Raw genomic sequence first — 19,528 nt, 5'->3', positions numbered from 1 at the left:
AGAAAAAATAAAAGTGATTTTAAACATCATTCATATGCATCTTTTTGGGATATGAGTTTCAAAAAAATTAAAAATGGTCGAGCGCACTCATCCGTTGAATCTGTATGGAATGACCCAGTTATAATAATATTTTTAGTCCATTATTATTATAATTTTTTTGTTTTTTGTATGTATGTCTCCAAGTATTTCATTTGACTTTCTCATTGAGTTTATTTTCTACTATTGTATATAATAGTATAATCATGTCCAATAGCTTATTCACATCTAAGTAAATTATAATCTAAAATTAGCTGCACCAATGTGTAATTAAAATTTTTTTAGATTTATGAAATTCTAAAGCTAATGATTCTATTTTAATTTAATGATTAACTCATAATAGAAAATGTATTAGAATAATATACTAACATTACTACTCCATGACAATAACTTTTTGTATGTATAATCAGTTAATTTTTCAATTTTGTCCATTTCGTCCAGTTTTGTCCATTTTGTTCAGTTTCTTCCGGCGTCCCGAACTTTTTATAAAAAAGTGGACGAAATAGCAACCCTGCCCCTAACCCAGCCCTGTCAACGTTCTTTAATTAATGTAATAGAAATTTTAAAAAATCTTTAAAATAATAATAAACTTTGCATAATGTATTAAGTTTTGAAATAAAGCCAAACCTTAAAGGGGAGAGGAATTAAAGCCAAAAAACCCCCTTTGCATATACCACCATTCTGCGGTCGGTACGTGAATTTGTGATGTATTTTCTGTCATTTAACAATGTGATCTGCTTCCACAGACTTGTTTTGGTAAAACTTGCAATAACTCCCTGGGTATATATGAAATGAGTGCTTCAATCTCCATATACTCTTTTTAGGAGGCATGTTTAAAGCCTTGCCCAATCTAAAATATCTGCTTTGACATTATTAGGGCTCGACCGATGGCATTTTTTGGCCGATGGGCCGATGCCGATTGTTGGCCGATTGTTCAAAGATGGCCGATGGCCGATTGTTTTCCTTCAAATGGCCGATTGCCGATGGCCGATGGCCGATGCTTTTGGCCGATGGCAAAAAAGAAAAAAAGAAAAAAAAATCTAACAGAAATAAATTGATAAGATTGTCAAGGATTTAAAGGATCATTGATTCATTTCACTTTACTTCCTTTCTAGGAATAAGGAATTGTAATCCCCCCCCCCCCCAAAAAAATCAGATTTCGACCTAAATTTTTATTTTACTATCATCCAATTTAAACTTTACAAGTTTTTCCAGCGCATATGTACCTAAGAACATATAGATGACCGAAATATCCATTTTGAACGCCTCCCTAGTTAATTATCGCAAATTCTTTCGTGATGTCTTCATGCGCGTAAACTTACGTTACACAAAAACGTTATGAAATAGAAAGTTGAAAACTCATACGTAAGTAGTATGATCTAAAAGTTCGAGGACAAGTTGTATAAAAATATCGTGAATAGTTCACATTACCGAAGTACATCTACAGTGGCTCCCAAAAGTGTTCGTACACTTTGAAATTTTCTAGTAAAACCAAAATAACGCAAAACTGAATTCGAATATGAAGACCATTTTTTTTTACACTATTCCTATGCCATTCTGAATAAAACCCAGTAGTTTTTCTCAAAATATTGCCAAATGTTATTTTTGAAATTTGTCAAAAAACGATGAGACAGAGAAAAAATACGCCACAAAAGTCATCGTGCACTGAAATATTTTCGAATAAATTCATGATTAAATTATTATATGTGGTTTTTTTATTGTTTTTACATTGTAATGAAACTGTAAAGTCATTTGCCTTTAATTTTTTGTTTATTTATTCCCTAAGCTTCTGCTTATTATTTTTAAATGGCAGGTATGCGCAGAAAACAACAAACACGATTCGAAATTTGATTTTTTTTCCCTCACAGTAGCCATAAATTGGTTTGAAATGTCTCTAAATTAGTTAATTTATACCATTCTATAGTGAAGTGCTTGATAAAATGCTTTAAAGACAAAAATCGGATCGAAAACAAGGTAACAAAAGGTCAACTGGCAAAGTTAACAAAGCGTGATCGGAGGTTTACAGTTAAAAAAATTATGAAAAATACACTTTTGAGCGCTGAAAAAGTTTCTGCAGAATTGAATGAAACATTTTACGTTTAATTTTCACCTAAAATTGTTCGCCAAGTTCTCTGATTAGCTGGATTAAAGGGGACCCCTTCCCGCAGAAAATTTCGCGTTCGCGCGAAAAACAGAAAACTTACGCTTTCCGTCGTAAAATAAATGATAAATATGCTCAAAACGTTTTGAAACAAAGTCTTACTTATAGAAGAAAATAAATTCAATATTTTGGGTTAATATAGTGCATAATTGTCAACAGAAGAAAAAATGAGGAATTTAATCTTAAGAGCTTAACTGGATCAGTTAATTAGGACGGTGAAGGTGTTTTTTGTGTATAATAGCATCAGGACTTGGAAATTTGGAATTTTTTGATGAAATAATGAATCATGCTGTTCACTTAAATATTTCAAAAAACAATTTTAAACTATTAGCCCAAAATTTGGTAATCAGAAACAACTTTGTTTTTTATCAAGTTAACGATAAGAAGCACACGTTCAAGTTTGGTGCCTCAAAACTTGTCCTTAAGCTTAGAAATTTCTCCTCAATCGCCAGATTTAAACTTAATGGAACATATTTGGAGATATCTGGTGGCTAGATTACGAAAATACACCACTGAAACGAAAAGCGAACTAGTAACAGTAAGACTCGTAGTGCGGCTGAACACTTACTCAGAAATTGCACAAAAAAAGACAGAAAAAACAATGAAATCTCTTCTCAGACTTTTAAAAGCTGTTATTGTTACTGCATGATATTCTACTAATAAAAAGTTAGATTATTTACTAATTGTTTGATATTTTTTCCGAAGTGTACGAAGACTTCTGTAAAATAAAATTTCCGGCACTTTTTGGTTTTTGATTTTTTAAAAATTAAGTTTTCTTGTTTTATTAAAAATTTTCGTGCAGTTTTGTTAAAAATAGATCATAGATCTTATAATTAAATACCTATTTCGAAATATTAATTCTAACCAATGCCATAGGGGCCTATTTCATTGAAAGTCGTGGGTGTACGAACACTTTTGGGAGCCACTGTATCTACAAAATAGTCACCTTGAACAAATATGCACTTCTGCCTTCTGCAAACGTTCGTATAGCTTTTAGAAGGACTCCTGGACATTTGTCGCAACCTCCTGTAAGGCCTCTTGCGCTGCTGCTTCAACTTCATCGTGGGGAGGAAGGCGACTTTCTTGTTGAGGATGCACGGTTCGATTGGTCAATACTCTGATATGACAAGCAAATAACATAACATTTCGTCGGACTTAGCTCCGTGTGATGTTTACCTGTTCCCAGCAAAAAAAAAAAAACATTTACATGGACACCGCTTTCTTCCGTCAGGAGAAGATAAAGCTGCATCACAGAAGGTAGCGAAAAATGGCTTCCAGGAGTGTTTCCAAAAGTTATATGAACACTAGCAGAAGTACATAGTCCCTCAAAATGACCTTTTGAAGGTGGATGTGCTTCGGTAATGTGAACTATTCTGGGTAAGGTTTTATACAACTTGTTCCCCGAACTTTTGGATCGTACTACGTACAATCTGTATAGGGCGTAGTAATGCTTCTACTTTTTTGTGTGTTGTATGATGGAAGACAAAGAACAACAGCCAAAAAAAAAAAAAAAAAACAGGAAGAAAAAACAAAGATACTGTTTAATAACCAATTGATTTTATTTTAATTGAATACATAACAAAGACTTCAGTAATATTGTAATATTGTATGATTTAGGTAAACTAAACATAGTTTTAAAACATTAAATTATGTTGTTTTATCATTCAAAAAAAAAAAAATAAGAATAAAACTATGAAACCGTCAACAAATTACGCAATTAAAGTGGAAAGATTGCACGTCGACATTTTTTAATCATCAAATTGAACAAAAAAGGTAACAGATAAATTACATTATTAAATCATAATAGGAATATTTTTGTACTTATTTAAAATTTATGAATAGAAAAGTTTGCATTTTTCATAAATGTATAACAATGACATAAGTTTTGCGGAAAAAAGAAATAGCCATGAAAAGAGCGAGGTTCTTAAAACGCAGCTACAATAAACAAACTCAATATTTACACCAAGTTAATAACTGAATACATATACAACTTGATCTGATGTTTGCACACGTAATATTGAGCAATTCTATTGTTTAGGGTTACCCGGGGTAAAATGGGTATAAAAAACAGCATTTTTAATTTCAGTGACCCATAGCAGAAATATCATGAAATATAATTGTGTTTTTGTTGAATATTCTATACATTGTGTATCTTAGGTCTAATTTGGGCATATTTTGTGTTAACTTTTTGCTTTAAATTTAGTGTAAAGGGGTATACCTATTTTACCCCTGTGTATACCCATTTTACCCCGTGCTTCGGGGTAAAATGGGTATACACCGGGTTAAAATGGGTATATGCTGTTTAAAGTTGAACTACACTGTAACTAATGGAGAATTTTTTTTCAAATTGAGTATAATTGCATAAGAGGAGAAAAACGTTAATCCAAAACAACCACAAAAAATGTTTACAGAACCAAATTTATGAAAAAAAGGTGCATTGGCAAAGACTTGCAGTTTGGCTGAGATAGTATTTTTATAACTTTGTGATGCCTGCACAACATCAATGTCATCTTTCTTGGGGAGCACATAGGATAATTTGGCAGATGATTTTGTAGCAAACTTCTCAGTATATTCACTTTCAGCTGAGATTTCAGTGATTAAACCTATGAATTCCACAAATTTAACAACGGCCCTGTCGCCAATTGCTGGAATTAACAACTAGGAGAACCACTAGTTTTCACTTCTACTTCATTAGTTACTTTATAAATTATTGTTAATGTTTTTTTTTAATTTATTTATTTTATGTGTATTTATTTTTTCTGCTTTTGTTTGTCTCCTGCCTGTTTGTGTACAATCTTGCAGCCACCTGCTCTGTAATTACATCATCTCCCACCTTTGTTTAGACTCTTACTTTTTTTTATTTGGAAATTTTTCATTTCCTTACCAGTGCTAAAAAATGGCTGTGAACCAAGAGGTATAGTAGGAGGATTTAGTTATTCAGTACAACTTTGCTATGAGGCATAAGGATTCTGTTGTGATTGTATGTGAGGTTGTACTTAGACTATGTTCTGGGAATGGGGTTGGTGGTTTTAAAAGGAAATTAAAACAGCATATTAGCTATCAATACTTACTATGTTTTATAATGTGTAGCAATGAACAATATACATAATAAACTTACAGTAAATTACTAACCTACAGTAATCATGAACTATATCGATAATAATCAAAAAATATAATACCTTTAAGTACTAATGGTATAAGTTATAGTAATTAAAATACAACAAATAAATGAAGAGTGATTATTTATAAAACTTTTTAAAAACATACTTTTAGTTTAAAAGATGAATAATATGTAACATTTGTCTTGCAAAGATAATTAAGTATTTTAATCTTCATGCATTCAATGTCTTTAACTCGAAAATGTTGGCTATACCCATTTTACCCCGTGCAACTAAAAGTACTACAAAATTTTTGTAAATATTAAAATTTACTTATTTTTTGAATTTTCTGTTAGAAAAATTCTTTTTCTATCAAATCCAAATAAAAAACTTCCAAAACTCTTCCTGTAAATTTTTCTAGAAAGAAGTTTATCACTCACTATAAACGCATTGCTTTGTGTTCTGAAAAATAAAATTGTTGCTAAGCCTGGTAAATGAGTTGCTGGATTTTTTTTCCTCAAGTCAAAATATTGCCTGATATGTAAACATTTTCATCATATTTTTTTATTTAAAAAAATGTTGTCCAGTAGAATAAATTCAAGAAAAATGCAACTATACCCATTTTACCCCGGCTACCCATTTTACCCCGGGTCCCCCTAATCTTTTATGCAACACTACAAGCAAATTCAAATTAAATTTTTCAATTTAACAATAATTTTCTGAAATTTAAAAAATGGCATAGTAGAAAATCCTTGAGACTTTTCAATAACATGTTATTAAACATATGATGAAAACGAAAATAACTTATTCCTTGATTTTATATAAAGACATAAAAATAGTTACTTACAACAGAAAAAAAAATCGATCGCTATTAATGATGCAAAAAAGATGATGCATTACAAAATATAGATGAAATAAGTATAAGAAATACGCAAGATGACATTTCTTGACCAAAATGAATAACCGCTAATTATTTCAGAAATGCTTGAAACGACGAGGATGGGTTAAAGGGGTCACCCTCTGATTTTAAAGTAACTCACAACGTTAAACTTCGGCCGCAACTTCGACTTAATTTCTTTTAGTACAGAACCGCTACCACCAACGTCTCGGAAGAGTTTCTGAATCTACTTCAGCACTTCCGAAGAAAAAATTCAAAAGTCCCTGTTTTCCGAGTTATGCCACCATTCAAAACGTCTTTAATCAATTTCTTACATGAATGCTCTAAATTCTTCCTAAACAATAGATAAAGCTTGAAAAAAAATCTCTAATTTTATGAATGGTGTTAGTTTTAAACAACTCAGAAGTACAACTTGAGTTTAATTTCAGAAATTGAGGGATTGGGAAGAGGGGCACGCAAGTGTTCTCGGAAATACAAAAAATAGTCGGAAAAAAATAGAGTTCAAAATAATCATAAATATTGAGCAGAAAAACCCTTTTAAAACTTGCACCCGAGTTTGTTTTGACGTGCAGTGGGGGATTTAAAATATAGCGAATGTTGCAATTGCACGAGAGGTCCCAAATACATAGGGGCACCGTAGGAGTTACAAAAATGCTTATGATAAATGTTTTACAACTTCTGTGATTGAGAAATAGGGCCCCAAAATATATTTCGATGAGCCCCAAACATGCAGCTCCGCCGAAGCGATACAGAAAAGACTGTATTACTGTGGTTCATATTACAAATATCGAAAAATTAAAAATTACCGTCGGTTCAACGGAAATCTAACAAAATGAAACAAAACCGGTTTCTGCATCTCATATTTGTTTTCATGGTCTCCAGTTCTGCAATATATCACTAAATGATCGTCAGTCTGAGACGCTATATTAATTTTGCTTTGAAATAAGTAATTAATAGCCACAAAAAATCGGTTAATAAGCTTTTTAGAACACCCGATCGAAAACAAAAAGCGAAGTGCACAACTGGAACGTGCGCGCATGCGAAAATTTAGCCTTCTACAGCTTACCATTTTTAAGTTTTGACTTATGAGAGATACACACATACATTCAGCAGCAAGAAACAACGCAATAATTAACTTGTTTGGTACCTGAATGCAGTATTAAAAACTCTTTCAGGGGTGACTATAGAAATTCATACTGAAATTTAAGTAAACAATTTTGTTTGAAAACAATAATTCCCTTTACTTTGTATTAAAATGTAAAACAACAAAAGTCCTTTCTTTTTTCAAAAACATCGGCCAATTCCATCGGCTTTTCGATGTTTTTAAGGCCGATGGGCCGATGTTTCCTGCAAGTTAGCATCGGCCGCCGATGCCGATGCCGATGGCTAAATCGTTGAACCATCGGCGCCGATGCATCGGCCAGGCCGATGCATCGGTCGAGTCCTAGACATTATCATGTTAAAATTTAAATCCAATATTAAACTTTAATTACAAACTGTAATAAAAGTACTTTATCAATAAGTGTTACTTCTTCACTATAGCAGACACTTAAACTTGCATAGAAATATTTCTAAAATACTTAATATAACCTCACCCTGGAACAGCTGTTATTAGTTAATAGCCCTGTTCACATGGACCTTTTTTACCCCAGCAAAAACTTGCTTTAAACCGCATTCCGTTTATTTGCTGGGTAAATGTGGATCTTTTTTCCTCTTGATTTCAACTGAAATAAATACGGGGTTTTCACCCAGAATGCACTTCATAAAACTTGTTTGTTTACTAGCTTTGTAAGCCATGCTGGGTAAAACTGCTTCTTCGGATACTGGGTACAAGCTCTTTTCCTATGTGAAGGGTGAATTTTCAAGCTGATTATTTTTGGAGTTGGAGCGGGGAAGTGCAAGGTACAAAAGTCTAATGTGAACGCAGCTAATAACAACTAAAACTGGAATAACCTCGCTTATTTGAAAAATGAAGCAGGCTGGTAATGTTGGTACTTCTAAAACACTATAACAATCAGGGGTCGAAGTGGTCCTATATTTCCTATATTTTCAAAAAAAAAGTATGAAAATCGTCCTATATTTTTGGAAAGTGTCCTATATTTCCTATATTCCTTTTTTTTATCCAATTTATTTCTTTAAAACAACAGTAAATAAACTATCTGACTTCGGATTTTTCGTCGAAAGTGCATGTGCAAACGAATTTCAAATTAAAAAATGCAACTCACTAAATCCTGCAACAGGCATCTTCTCTCATTGGCTACAGCAATATGACGTCACTGTAGTGGGGGTGGAGTTTCGAGAACGTATTCTGAAGTTGGTTTTAGAATTTCGCGTTTGGCAACAGCAGTTTGTATTGTTTTCCAGCGTGGTGGTTTTTTTTTTCGGTTTTTATTTTCGCGAGTATATTTTTGTGTTAAGTGCATTTTCTGATTGGAATGTTCTAATAATCTTTTTGCAATCTTTTCTTTTTGTGGAAATTTATAGAACAAAATATCTGTATATTTGTGCTACGGCTGGAAATGACTGAACTGGCGGTGTATTTCATGTAAAGCATTGGTTATTTCCTGTTAGTTCTCAACACAAAGACGGTTTTTATTTATTTATATAAGCTATGTTTGTGACATAGCTTATATAAATAAATAAAAACGTTTGTGACTATCCCTGCAAAAATTGTGAGTTGCTGTGTTAATTATCAATAAATTTCACTTTGTTCTTCTTTTTTTTTTTTTCTACAAATTACACTTTTTTCAGAAATTATTCTTTCAACTACAGGAAAGTCATTTCAGGTGTAAGTTATAATTTTGTTTGAGGGTTTTTTTTAAAACAAAATCATTGATAAGAATAAATAAATAATATGTACGTATTATTTCTTTTTTCATAGCGAAACTATTCATATAATGTGTCCTATATTCGTCCTATATTTTTTGTGTAAAATGCCCATATATGTGACAAGTCGATCACTTCTACCCCTGAACAATGGTGCCAGGAGCAATACAGAAAAAAAGTTGATGCTTCATAATTTATTTCTTAAAAGAGCGAGTCGAAACTTCCAGCAGTGTCCCTAATAATTTGGCCAACCACTATAGAAGCAGAAATCAATGAAGGAAACATGAAAAGTAATTACATCATCCAAAAGATTTATCGAAACATGAAATTTTAATTGAAAATTTTCTATTAAACCTCCGCTTCATACTGGATAATCCCCATATACACCAGATAACCCCCGCATCTATACTGGATAACTAACCGGATGTCCTGCAAAAATTTGCCCGATATCCTGTCCGGAGAGTGGACTGGTCGGATCGGATACCTGTCTGAACCGGATAGAAAAAAACTTAGCCCGATTCTGGATAGGTACTGGATAACCGGTGCATCCCTAATTTATATGTATGTGTGTAGTGTGTTAAAATTTTGAGGACTTTGCAAAGAACTCAAATGTAAAATTAGATTTCAAATTATTTGAAATTTTGTTCTCATTTTTTAGTAACTGAAGTAACTCACATTTTGCTTAAGCAGTGCTGCCCATCCTATGATGTTTTTCTGGTAATTCCAAAAATAGTTTATAAGTCAACAAAAAATGCTTTTTTTTTTTCCTTTTTTCTTTCTTTTTTTTAAAAAAATCTTTTTTTAAAGTTGGAGAACAAGTATGTCACATGCAGTCGGTAGAATTTATTTGGCTTGATTCTTGATTTACGTATATTTATTATCAAAACATGCTCTGAAATTTTCCCTTGGCAACTATGCAATTCAATGAAACATGTAAGAGTTTTCATATGTTTCAGAATTTGTATCGAATGTTGCTTTGATAATATTGCATCTTAAATTTCTGCTTCGAAGTTTATGAAAATTGATAGATTTTTTTTTAATACAAAACTAACAAATTTTGAATTTTTTTGGTACAATTTTGATGCAATTTAGTTTTTTTCTTTTTACTACAAAGTTAGTACAGTTCATAGTTTTTTATTCATACAAATTGAAGATTATTCAATGCAAAACACAAATGGTCTTTTTGTTGATAAGCAAACTTTGTATAATTTTATTTTATGAAAAATTAGTCTAATTTTTCTTCTTTTGCTTTCAGGTACATTAAAAAGAGTTTATTTATTGTAAAAATATATTTTGTTTTTAGGGCTGCAGATTGGAAACTTGATGCTCCTGACTGGACAGGTAGAATGAAGGTAGTGTGCAAAGGAAAAAAATGTATTATCAAATTAGAAGACAAAACAACAGGCAAGTATTTAACTGTATAAAGAAAGTTAGTGCATTCACTGAATTGATTTGTAAGATTCTTGATAAAAATCCCCAATTTCACATTAGAAGGTGTGCTATTGGTTGTTCTTTAGAAATGTTTCATTTCAATCTCATTCCTCTATTTGAAATGCTGTTTTTAACACCAAAATCCTTGTAATTTCTTGATAAGTTCTTTGTGATCTTGTAGTTAGAACCACCATCTTTCACACTGATACCTTGGATCCCCATCATAAGAAGAGCCTATCAGCATTCTGTCACAATAGGCAACCAGGGCCTGGTTAAGATAAAAGGATGCTTAGGCCCTGCTAAAATTTCGTGCCTTTCTCACAAGAAAATCTGCTCTATTTCAAGGTTAAAAATGTTTTTAAAAAAGGGAAGAAAGTAAGAAATTCACCCATCCTGTTTTGGTGCCCCTCAAATTATGGTGCCCAGGTCCATAGATCTGCTAAACCGTGGATTAATCCAGCCCTGTAGGCAACACTAAGGCTTCATACTAAATGATTTATAGAATGTTTGCTAACTAATGGTGAAATTAATGATGTCAGAAGTTCAAAGTTGTTATATGAAAAAGAATGCTCTTTTAAAATGCCTATACAACCCAGGCCGACTTATCTGCGATTTTGATGCCAGATAATACTAGTGGGCTGTTATCGCATTTTTACATCTTTTTCTTGCTGAACCATGTGCTATTTATTACAGATGTAGGTAAAGTGGGAAATTGCATCTTAAAATAAGGATGTGATCAAAATGACGATAGGTTAGCAACTTTTTTAAATTTTCAGTCATTGTTAAAGCTAAATATTTATCTATCTCTGAATAAGGGCCACTTCTAGAGAATGGTCATTCATCACCAAATGTATTGCAAGGGTTTTAATGGGACGGGGGTCACAGGTCACACGATTTGCCCCTTTTTACTTCCTTTTAAAAAAAGGAAGTATTGTGGAGATAACATTTCCGGGCTTATTGGCCGTGGTCTAATTGGAGTAGAAATTCCAGACGTTTCGGCTTGCTTTGCTGCAGTCATCATCAGTGGTTTGTGTTTGGTGAGACTGATTCCTGGCTTCGGTTGCTCCGGTATTTAAACAAACTGCTGCTGGTTCACACACACAGACCTTTACCTTCATAAGAACTCAAACCACCACCCGAGATAAAAAATGGCTGTCGTCAATACCCTTATGCACCAAGCAGAAAGAATCTGCAAAACCACACATTTGAAGGAGGAACTGAAACACCTTGAGCTAGCATTTCAAGCCAATGGATTCACTAAAGGAGAAATTAGAAGAGCCCTTCATCCCAGGTGATCCAAAAATAACGAACAGAAGTCTACCCCATCTGAACCATTAGGGAAAGTGTTCTTACCCTACCTACACAGAGTTACTGACCTGATTGGAAAACTCCTTGAAAAACACAACATCAAGACCATTTTCATGCCCACCACTCAACTTAGGAATTGTTATCGCCCAGTGAAGGACCCCCGTGACCCTTTCTCCACATCTGGAGTTTACAAAATTCCGTGCTCCTGTGGATCAGTTTATGTCGGAACTACGAAGCGCAGCATCAAGACACGCCTTTCTGAGCATGTTAGTCATTGCCATTTAGGAAACTATGATAAGTCAGCCGTAGTCGAACACAGCCAACAAGAAGGAGTCCACAACATCAAATTTAATGACACAGAAATCTTGTCTACAACATCTTATTACTTTGCCCGTCTTCATCGCGAAGCTATAGAAATTTTCAAACACCCCTTTAATTTCAACAGAGGAGAATTTCAATTTACCAAACACATGGCACCCTGCCCTTAGATCCGCTCGCCACAACAGTCTAAAGCATACTGTGGTCCCATCCAATCAGAAACCGATAGCCACCACGGCTTGTGAATCCCATCCAATCAGGGACCAGGACCACCCAGCGGCTTAAATCTCATCCAATCAGGAACCTTATTCCACCAGCGGCTTGAGAACGCCTCCCAATTAGGACCAGCAGCAGTTTGTTTCAATACCGGAGCAACCGAAGCCAGGAATCAGTCTCACCAAACTCAAACCACTGATGATGGCTGCAGCAAAGCAAGCCAAAACGTCTGGAATTTCTGCTCCAATTAGACCACGGCCAATAAGCCCGGAAATGTTATCTCCCCATATTGACGCCGGCCGTGAAAGCCTTAAACAGTATTTAAGGAAGTATTGTATTTGCGAAAAAAATTTCACCCAAAAATCGGCCTTAATTTCCATCTTGCTCACCCCCAAATGAATGTTGAGTTTTTTTTCAACCCGACCACACGTGGATATGTGCATAGGAACGTACAGACACCAGAAATATCCATTTTGACGACCCCCGAGTTAATTACAACGAATTTTCTCTTGACGTCTGTATGTACATAGTATGTGTGTGCGTATGTGTGTCATGTAGTGTCATCAGAGAAATATTTTTAAAAATTGCCAAATTTTTTGCCAAGTTGGCGACAAAACTTGGCGACCAAAAGACTAGCGATATATCGCCAAGTGTCCGCCAAATTATAACACCACGTGAGTTACATCGAAATTAACAATGATTTCTTCCCAAAAAGGGGCAAAAGACCCCCTTTGGATCATACAAATGCAATCAAAAAAGAAGGTGCACAACTAGACCCCACTAGGAGTCTACGTACCAAATTTCAACTTTCTAGGACATTCCGTTCTTGAGTTATGCGACACACATACGCACACACATACTATGTACATACAGACGTCAAGAGAAAATTCGTTGTAATTAACTCGGGGGTCGTCAAAATGGATATAACAAAAACATAAATTGAAATCAAATTATATGGATTCAAGAAAAAATTACAATACGTGTTTTCTCGTATACGTGAATTATGTGAATTATGTGTTTTCTCTAATATATCTCTGATGCTTTCTTCTTTTCAATAAATCCATTCATATTTCACTAGTTACAAAGCTCTAAGACGGGATTTCACATTGACAACTAAAGTGACAACAAAAAAAAGAGATTAAAATGGACAAAACTTGACTTCATCCTTAAACTTCTGACATCATTAATTTCTTCTATCTGTTTTGTAACCCATTGTTTAGTTGTTAATTTGTGATTTTAATCTACTCTAATATTAGTGTGCTTGTTGGTAAGTAGAATTGGTGAGCAATTTTCAAAATGTTTCTTTGCCTAAAACATAACGTTTAGGTACGTCTTTTTTTTTTTCCCCAGAATCACAGTATTGTAATTTTTTCTTGAATCCATATAATTTGATTTCAATTTATATTTTTGTTATATCCATTTTGACGACCCCCGAGTTAATTACAACGAATTTTCTCTTGACGTCTGTATGTACATAGTATGTGTGTGCGTATGTGTGTCGCATAACTCAAGAACGGAATGTCCTAGAAAGTTGAAATTTGGTACGTAGACTCCTAGTGGGGTCTAGTTGTGCACCTTCTTTTTTGATTGCATTTGTATGATCCAAAGGGGGTCTTTTGCCCCTTTTTGGGAAGAAATCATTGTTAATTTCGATGTAAACTCACGTGGTGTTATAATTTGGCGGACACTTGGCGATATATCGCTAGTCTTTTGGTCGCCAAGTTTTGTCGCCAACTTGGCAAAAAATTTGGCAATTTTTAAAAATATTTTAAATTTTTTTTAAAATCTGGTTTCAATTTGGCCACTGTTGGTGATATTTAGAGAGTAAATTATTGAACCATATTAAAACTGCCAATAATGAGAAAATGACATTAAAATGGAGTAAAAGAAAGTCATGTGATGCACACATCAGCTCGTTTTTATTAATTAAATTAAAGTTTTATCATCCTACCATGCATTTCTTTTGCCTAGTTTTGTCCATTTTACCCTCTTTTTTTTTTATTTCTGAAAAAGAATTTTAACTAACTGTATGTTTGAAAGGCTCGAGTTTGTTTTTATCTCTGATGCTTTCTTCTTTTCAATAAATCCATTCATATTTCACTAGTTACAAAGCTCTAAGACGGGATTTCACATTGACAACTAAAGTGACAACAAAAAAAAGAGATTAAAATGGACAAAACTTGACTTCATCCTTAAACTTCTGACATCATTAATTTCTTCTATCTGTTTTGTAACCCATTGTTTAGTTGTTAATTTGTGATTTTAATCTACTCTAATATTAGTGTGCTTGTTGGTAAGTAGAATTGGTGAGTAATTTTCAAAATGTTTCTTTGCCTAAAACATAACGTTTAGGTACGTCTTTTTTTTTTCCCCCAGAATCACAGTATTGTAATTTTTTCTTGAATCCATATAATTTGATTTCAATTTATGTTTTTGTTGTTGGGTTTTTATAATTATCACTTGAGAGAACCAAACTCCATTCACGTTGGGAGTAAGGATTAAATCTGAATGGGGTAGCTCCTGAGAAAGTAAAGTGAGGCTCCCTAAATGGGAAGAAGTCTGACTTTTACTTTGATTGGTGGCAACACCAATTCCTTTACAGGAGGCAAATGTTGCATAAAATGCTTTCACAGTTTATATTTGTCTTTTAATGTATATTAGCTAACTTAAACTTTCACTATACCATGTGAATAAAAATGAGTTTCTGAAAATTGTATGAATTACATGTTTACATACTGTAAGTTTTTTGGACGGGGGAGTGATACTGCAAATTACCACACCATGTGACACCCGGGCTGGGAACATCACTGGTATAAAGTCAGTGTTCATTGAACTGTAAATAAATTAGAACTCTAGTTGTAAATATTTATCTTTTTGGACAAATATATATAATTTATAATTTTATTAATTAGGGGAACTTTTTGCTGAAAGCCCTATTGATAAATATCCAGGAATTGCAGTGGAAGCAGTAATGGATTCTAGTCGTTATTTTGTTTTGAGGATTGAAGATGTAAATGGTATAAAAGTTTTTCATTTTCTCATACTAGTTAGTGTTTATTTTATGTGATAAGTTTTTATTATGTTTTTAAGCATGATATATCATTTAGTTTAACTCCTTAAATATTATGAATGAGTAAAAACTCAGTGCAAAGGTTTTTACTGGTGACAAATCAAGTTTTTGTCTTTACTTGATGAATTTAATTGTTACTTATTAAATCAGTGATGAATGTAAAAAAAAGGGGGGGGGGGCAATTTCAGATCTTACTCCATAAGCTTGAATTTATAAATTCTTTGAAAGCATAAAAAGTTTTAATTTTTTATAAGCAATAACTCAGTACTACATATGCACATTTTCATAGTGAACTATATTAAAAACTAAGATTTTAGTAGAATAGCTTAATACTTTTAATGGATCAAAGATAGAATCAGCAACATTTAGAATGATTCTATGAAGAGTACTTAAGTACTGAAGCTACTTTTATCTGCAAACTTGATAAAATATCATCATCAATAAATCTGTTACTAAAATTCTGTGTGCTTTTCTTACAGAAAGCTCTTTTCATTTTACAAATGTATATTCATCTTCTGAAACTCTTATCTACAATTCGAATATTCAAGAATCAGTGAGATAATACCGTCACGAACATTAATAATGAGCGAAAGGCTTGCTTTTGAAGGACCAGCTTATTTGAAAATATGAAATGAAATAAAGGTTGACTCAGCCAAATGCTAGAACCAGAGGTCTATTGTACTAGTCCCCAAAACAGAAATCTGAAAACAAAGTAGCTGAAGAAAAATTTGGTAAACACCTAATGGGAATATTATGAATCCCCCTCGTTTTGAGCAAACAACCAAGGTAGAAAACACTTTGCAAGAACACAGGATGGGAGTAACAGTTTCCTCATGAAAGAGGCTTGCATGGTAACCCCTGTAAGTTGGATCCTCACTGACATCCATTATAGTAAGGTGCCACTTTGAGGTACTATGACCAGTAAGAAGACTAATTGCCTTCCTAATACTATTGAGATTCAAGAACTCCTTTGCCTTATTACTAGGGTTACCCTGTTAAGTTCCTTTGCCTGATGATACCCATCCAAGTTATACCAGTTATGATGCTGTTTTATCCTAATAAATATCAAAAACAGCAATCCTGATGAAATTCTTTGAAATTCCAATTGCTGGTTTAGAACCAATAAAAGGAGTATCAGAATCTTTCGTTGTAAGGTGGTCAGCTATTTCATTTCCTTTGACATCTGAGTGCCCTGATATCCAACAGAGAGTGACATTATTCAACTTTGCAACAGTGCACAACATATTATAACATATTTGAAGATAAGATGCATCAGTTTTCCTCAAAAGAAAGGGGAGACTAAAACCTGCCATGCAAAAAAATAATAATAATAATACATTTGATGCTCAATTTAACGAACCATCTAGTTTACAAATATTCACTGTTTCACTATTCCTTAGTCCCAAGAAATCTTCATTTGAAACAATGTAATTTTTCATTCTTTTTTATGCACTGGAAGTGGTTTTTTTTTTCCCCCACAAACTCAAAATGAAGTCAAATGACCTCTTTCCTAAGAATTCCAACACCAGGAATAGGAAATCTTGAGAGAAAATTATGCCTTTAATTTAAGTTGTAATCTCACCTTACTAAACTTTTTTTTTTTTAAAGAAGAAATAAATTACGTAAAAGTGGTCAGCAGATCTTGAGCTTATAATTTGCCTTTCTGGAGGCCTGTGTTCACACACTTTTTTAATTTGGCACAAAACCAAAAATAAGATATTGATCAGTATTGATAAAATCTATCTGAGAAATATTCATACCACACATAGTATATAGTTTTTGATGTGTTTCGAATTTACAAACTTTTCTCGCGGTCCCAAGGAGCTTGTAAAATGGAGTGTCAGCTGTAATAATAAATAACTAAATTTATAAAATAAATATTTTAATAAAATTTTTACCATTGTGCGATAAGTTAAAATCTAAAAGGCTACATTAAATATTCACTAATAGGAATTAAAATTGCAGGCATAAGTTTCATAATTACAAACGTCCTCATATTCAAAACAAAATAAGTTTGGATAGAAAAATCGTTATTTTTGGATGTCTTCATTTCTAAGTTCGTTTGTTTACATTGAACAACCTCATAACTCGAAACACATGTCTACAACTTTTAATGGTATTTGTGATCTTTTAACTTTTATTTTTATGATTTTAATTTACAATAAAATTCCCTCACAATGAAGTACCCATTTCAACGAAATAATTTTTCAATCTTGATTTAATATCCCTCATTGCATTGCTTGAATTTCATTGCAACAAAATTTCAGTCCGAATGATTGAAACTTGTGGTCCCTTTAATGTTCGTTGTTACAGGATTTCACTGTACTTGTATTTTTATTTTGAGATCCCTCACCTACAAATAAATAATGCCCTTTTTTTCCTCAATAATTACCTCAGTAGACAAATGTACCTGCAATCCAGTTTCCTCTCCATTGCATATCTGCTTGGGTCATTCCTGTTTTATTTATTTATTTTATTTATTTATTTATTTATTTTTTTTTTTTTTTGTAATATGTTATCATATATACTAGGTGTGTTGGGAAAGTAACGTCATACAATGCTTTAAAAGGTTTCAAAATGGAATCCTCCTATTTTGACACATTGCTTCTGGCTAGGTTTTTGGGCATCGAAGGCAGTCTTTTCCAGAATGTACTTCAGAGACTTGATGTACGAGCCACTTTGATTTTCTCAGGCACCCTAAAAAGATTTCATTCTATTATTTTTCAAGTAGAGGAACAAGAAGAAGTTTAATGGAGTCACGTCAGAACTGTTAGGCAGCTGAGAAATTGTTAAGACCTTTGAATCTCAGGCAAGAACCTGGGCACTATCTCTGAGAACTTTTCACTCCTGCAAATTATTATTCATCACAATCTCTTGAATGGTACTTTTGGAATGTTTAATGTGTACCATTCAAGGAAAACTTAAACGATACAATGAGTTCAAGATTTTAGTCTCACATTTTTGGTGGTTGTTGATGGCTTCTAGAAGGGTCTTCATGTCCGATGTATTCACAATCTTCAAAGCTTAATTACTCAAGTTGAATACATTACTGTTTTCACTTGGTAGAATCCATCTGTTTGTGCATGACTTATTATGACAATTATTGCTTGAACTAATTCCTCTGTTTTGAGACATTTTATCCCAATTTAATGTAACACAAATTATAAACTGAACATAACTGAAGTTATTTAGTAGATATCGAAAGAGTGAAAATGAATGCATGATTTTTCTTATTTAAAATTTTAGTGTACTTTTGTCATATTAGCACATAATTAAACAAAGAAAAAGTACCTCAAGTAAAAAGTGCCTTATAAAGAGGGTGAATTTAATTTCAAAACAAGCATTTGCATAAAATTTTTGCAATGCCTACATTTTTATCATGTTAAAATTTAGTAGAACTTTGTTAACAAAAAGTGCTGAATAGAAAAATGGTGTCTATATCAGAGAAAACTGCAAATAGATACTCACAGTTTATAGGTCATATATTTTAGTGAATTTTTCTAATTGCTTCGACAGTCTACTAAATATAAGTTTATTAGACAAATTCCTTGTTACTAAAATGCAAGGACAGATCCAAAAATGTTTCAATTAGGGGGTGATTTGTTTTTTAACATACTTCTTAAAACATATCTGATTTTTTCATGCTTGAGGGGGGGGGGACTGCCACAGCATTTCATCAAAAACTACTAAAATTTAATGATTTAGTCAAGAAAAACCCCGGTTTTTCCGTTTTATGAACTTTTTTTTGTTGAAAGAAGTATTCAAATATTTCGTTTTAGAACTTTAATTTGGTAATAATTCTGGGGAATTTTAGAAACCCTCTCACCTCACCAAAGTTCGCCTATAACAAGACTTCAATTCAGGAAAATTGCTGTTGCAGGATCCCTCAAAAAAGGAAGGCCATCACCCCTTCCTTGTATCTGTCCTTGTTAAAATGCCTTAAAAATGAAAATGTTACTTTAACTCTTATGCGAAATTTCTTATATGCTTTTCATTTTCTTAGGCAGAGCTGCTTTTATAGGAATTGGTTTTGCTGATCGTGGAGATTCATTTGATTTAAATGTAGCACTTCAGGAACATTTCAAGTATGCTTTATTTTTAAAAATCTTTTTAATTATTAAAATGAACAATTTAGATGTCATATTAAAAAAAAAACATGAGTATTG

At 32.9% G+C, this 19,528-nt stretch overlaps 1 protein-coding gene across 1 annotated transcript in view; it reads left to right on the top strand.

Moving 5' to 3' along the window:
- The window catches only part of LOC129231357 (NECAP-like protein CG9132), a 43,719-nt gene that overhangs the window by 10,541 nt on the left and 13,650 nt on the right, over positions 1-19,528 (top strand). Inside the window, exons 2-4 of the mRNA XM_054865649.1 lie at positions 10,323-10,423; positions 15,205-15,309; positions 19,366-19,447. Of these exons, the coding sequence (XP_054721624.1) occupies positions 10,323-10,423; positions 15,205-15,309; positions 19,366-19,447 (288 nt within the window). The remainder of the gene's footprint in view (positions 1-10,322; positions 10,424-15,204; positions 15,310-19,365; positions 19,448-19,528) is intronic.

The sequence above is a fragment of the Uloborus diversus genome, chromosome 10, assembly GCF_026930045.1.
Source record: "Uloborus diversus isolate 005 chromosome 10, Udiv.v.3.1, whole genome shotgun sequence".
NCBI lineage: Eukaryota > Metazoa > Arthropoda > Arachnida > Araneae > Uloboridae > Uloborus > Uloborus diversus.
The sequence above is the reverse complement of the archived record's forward strand: the minus strand, read 5'-3'. Positions and strand labels throughout refer to the sequence as shown.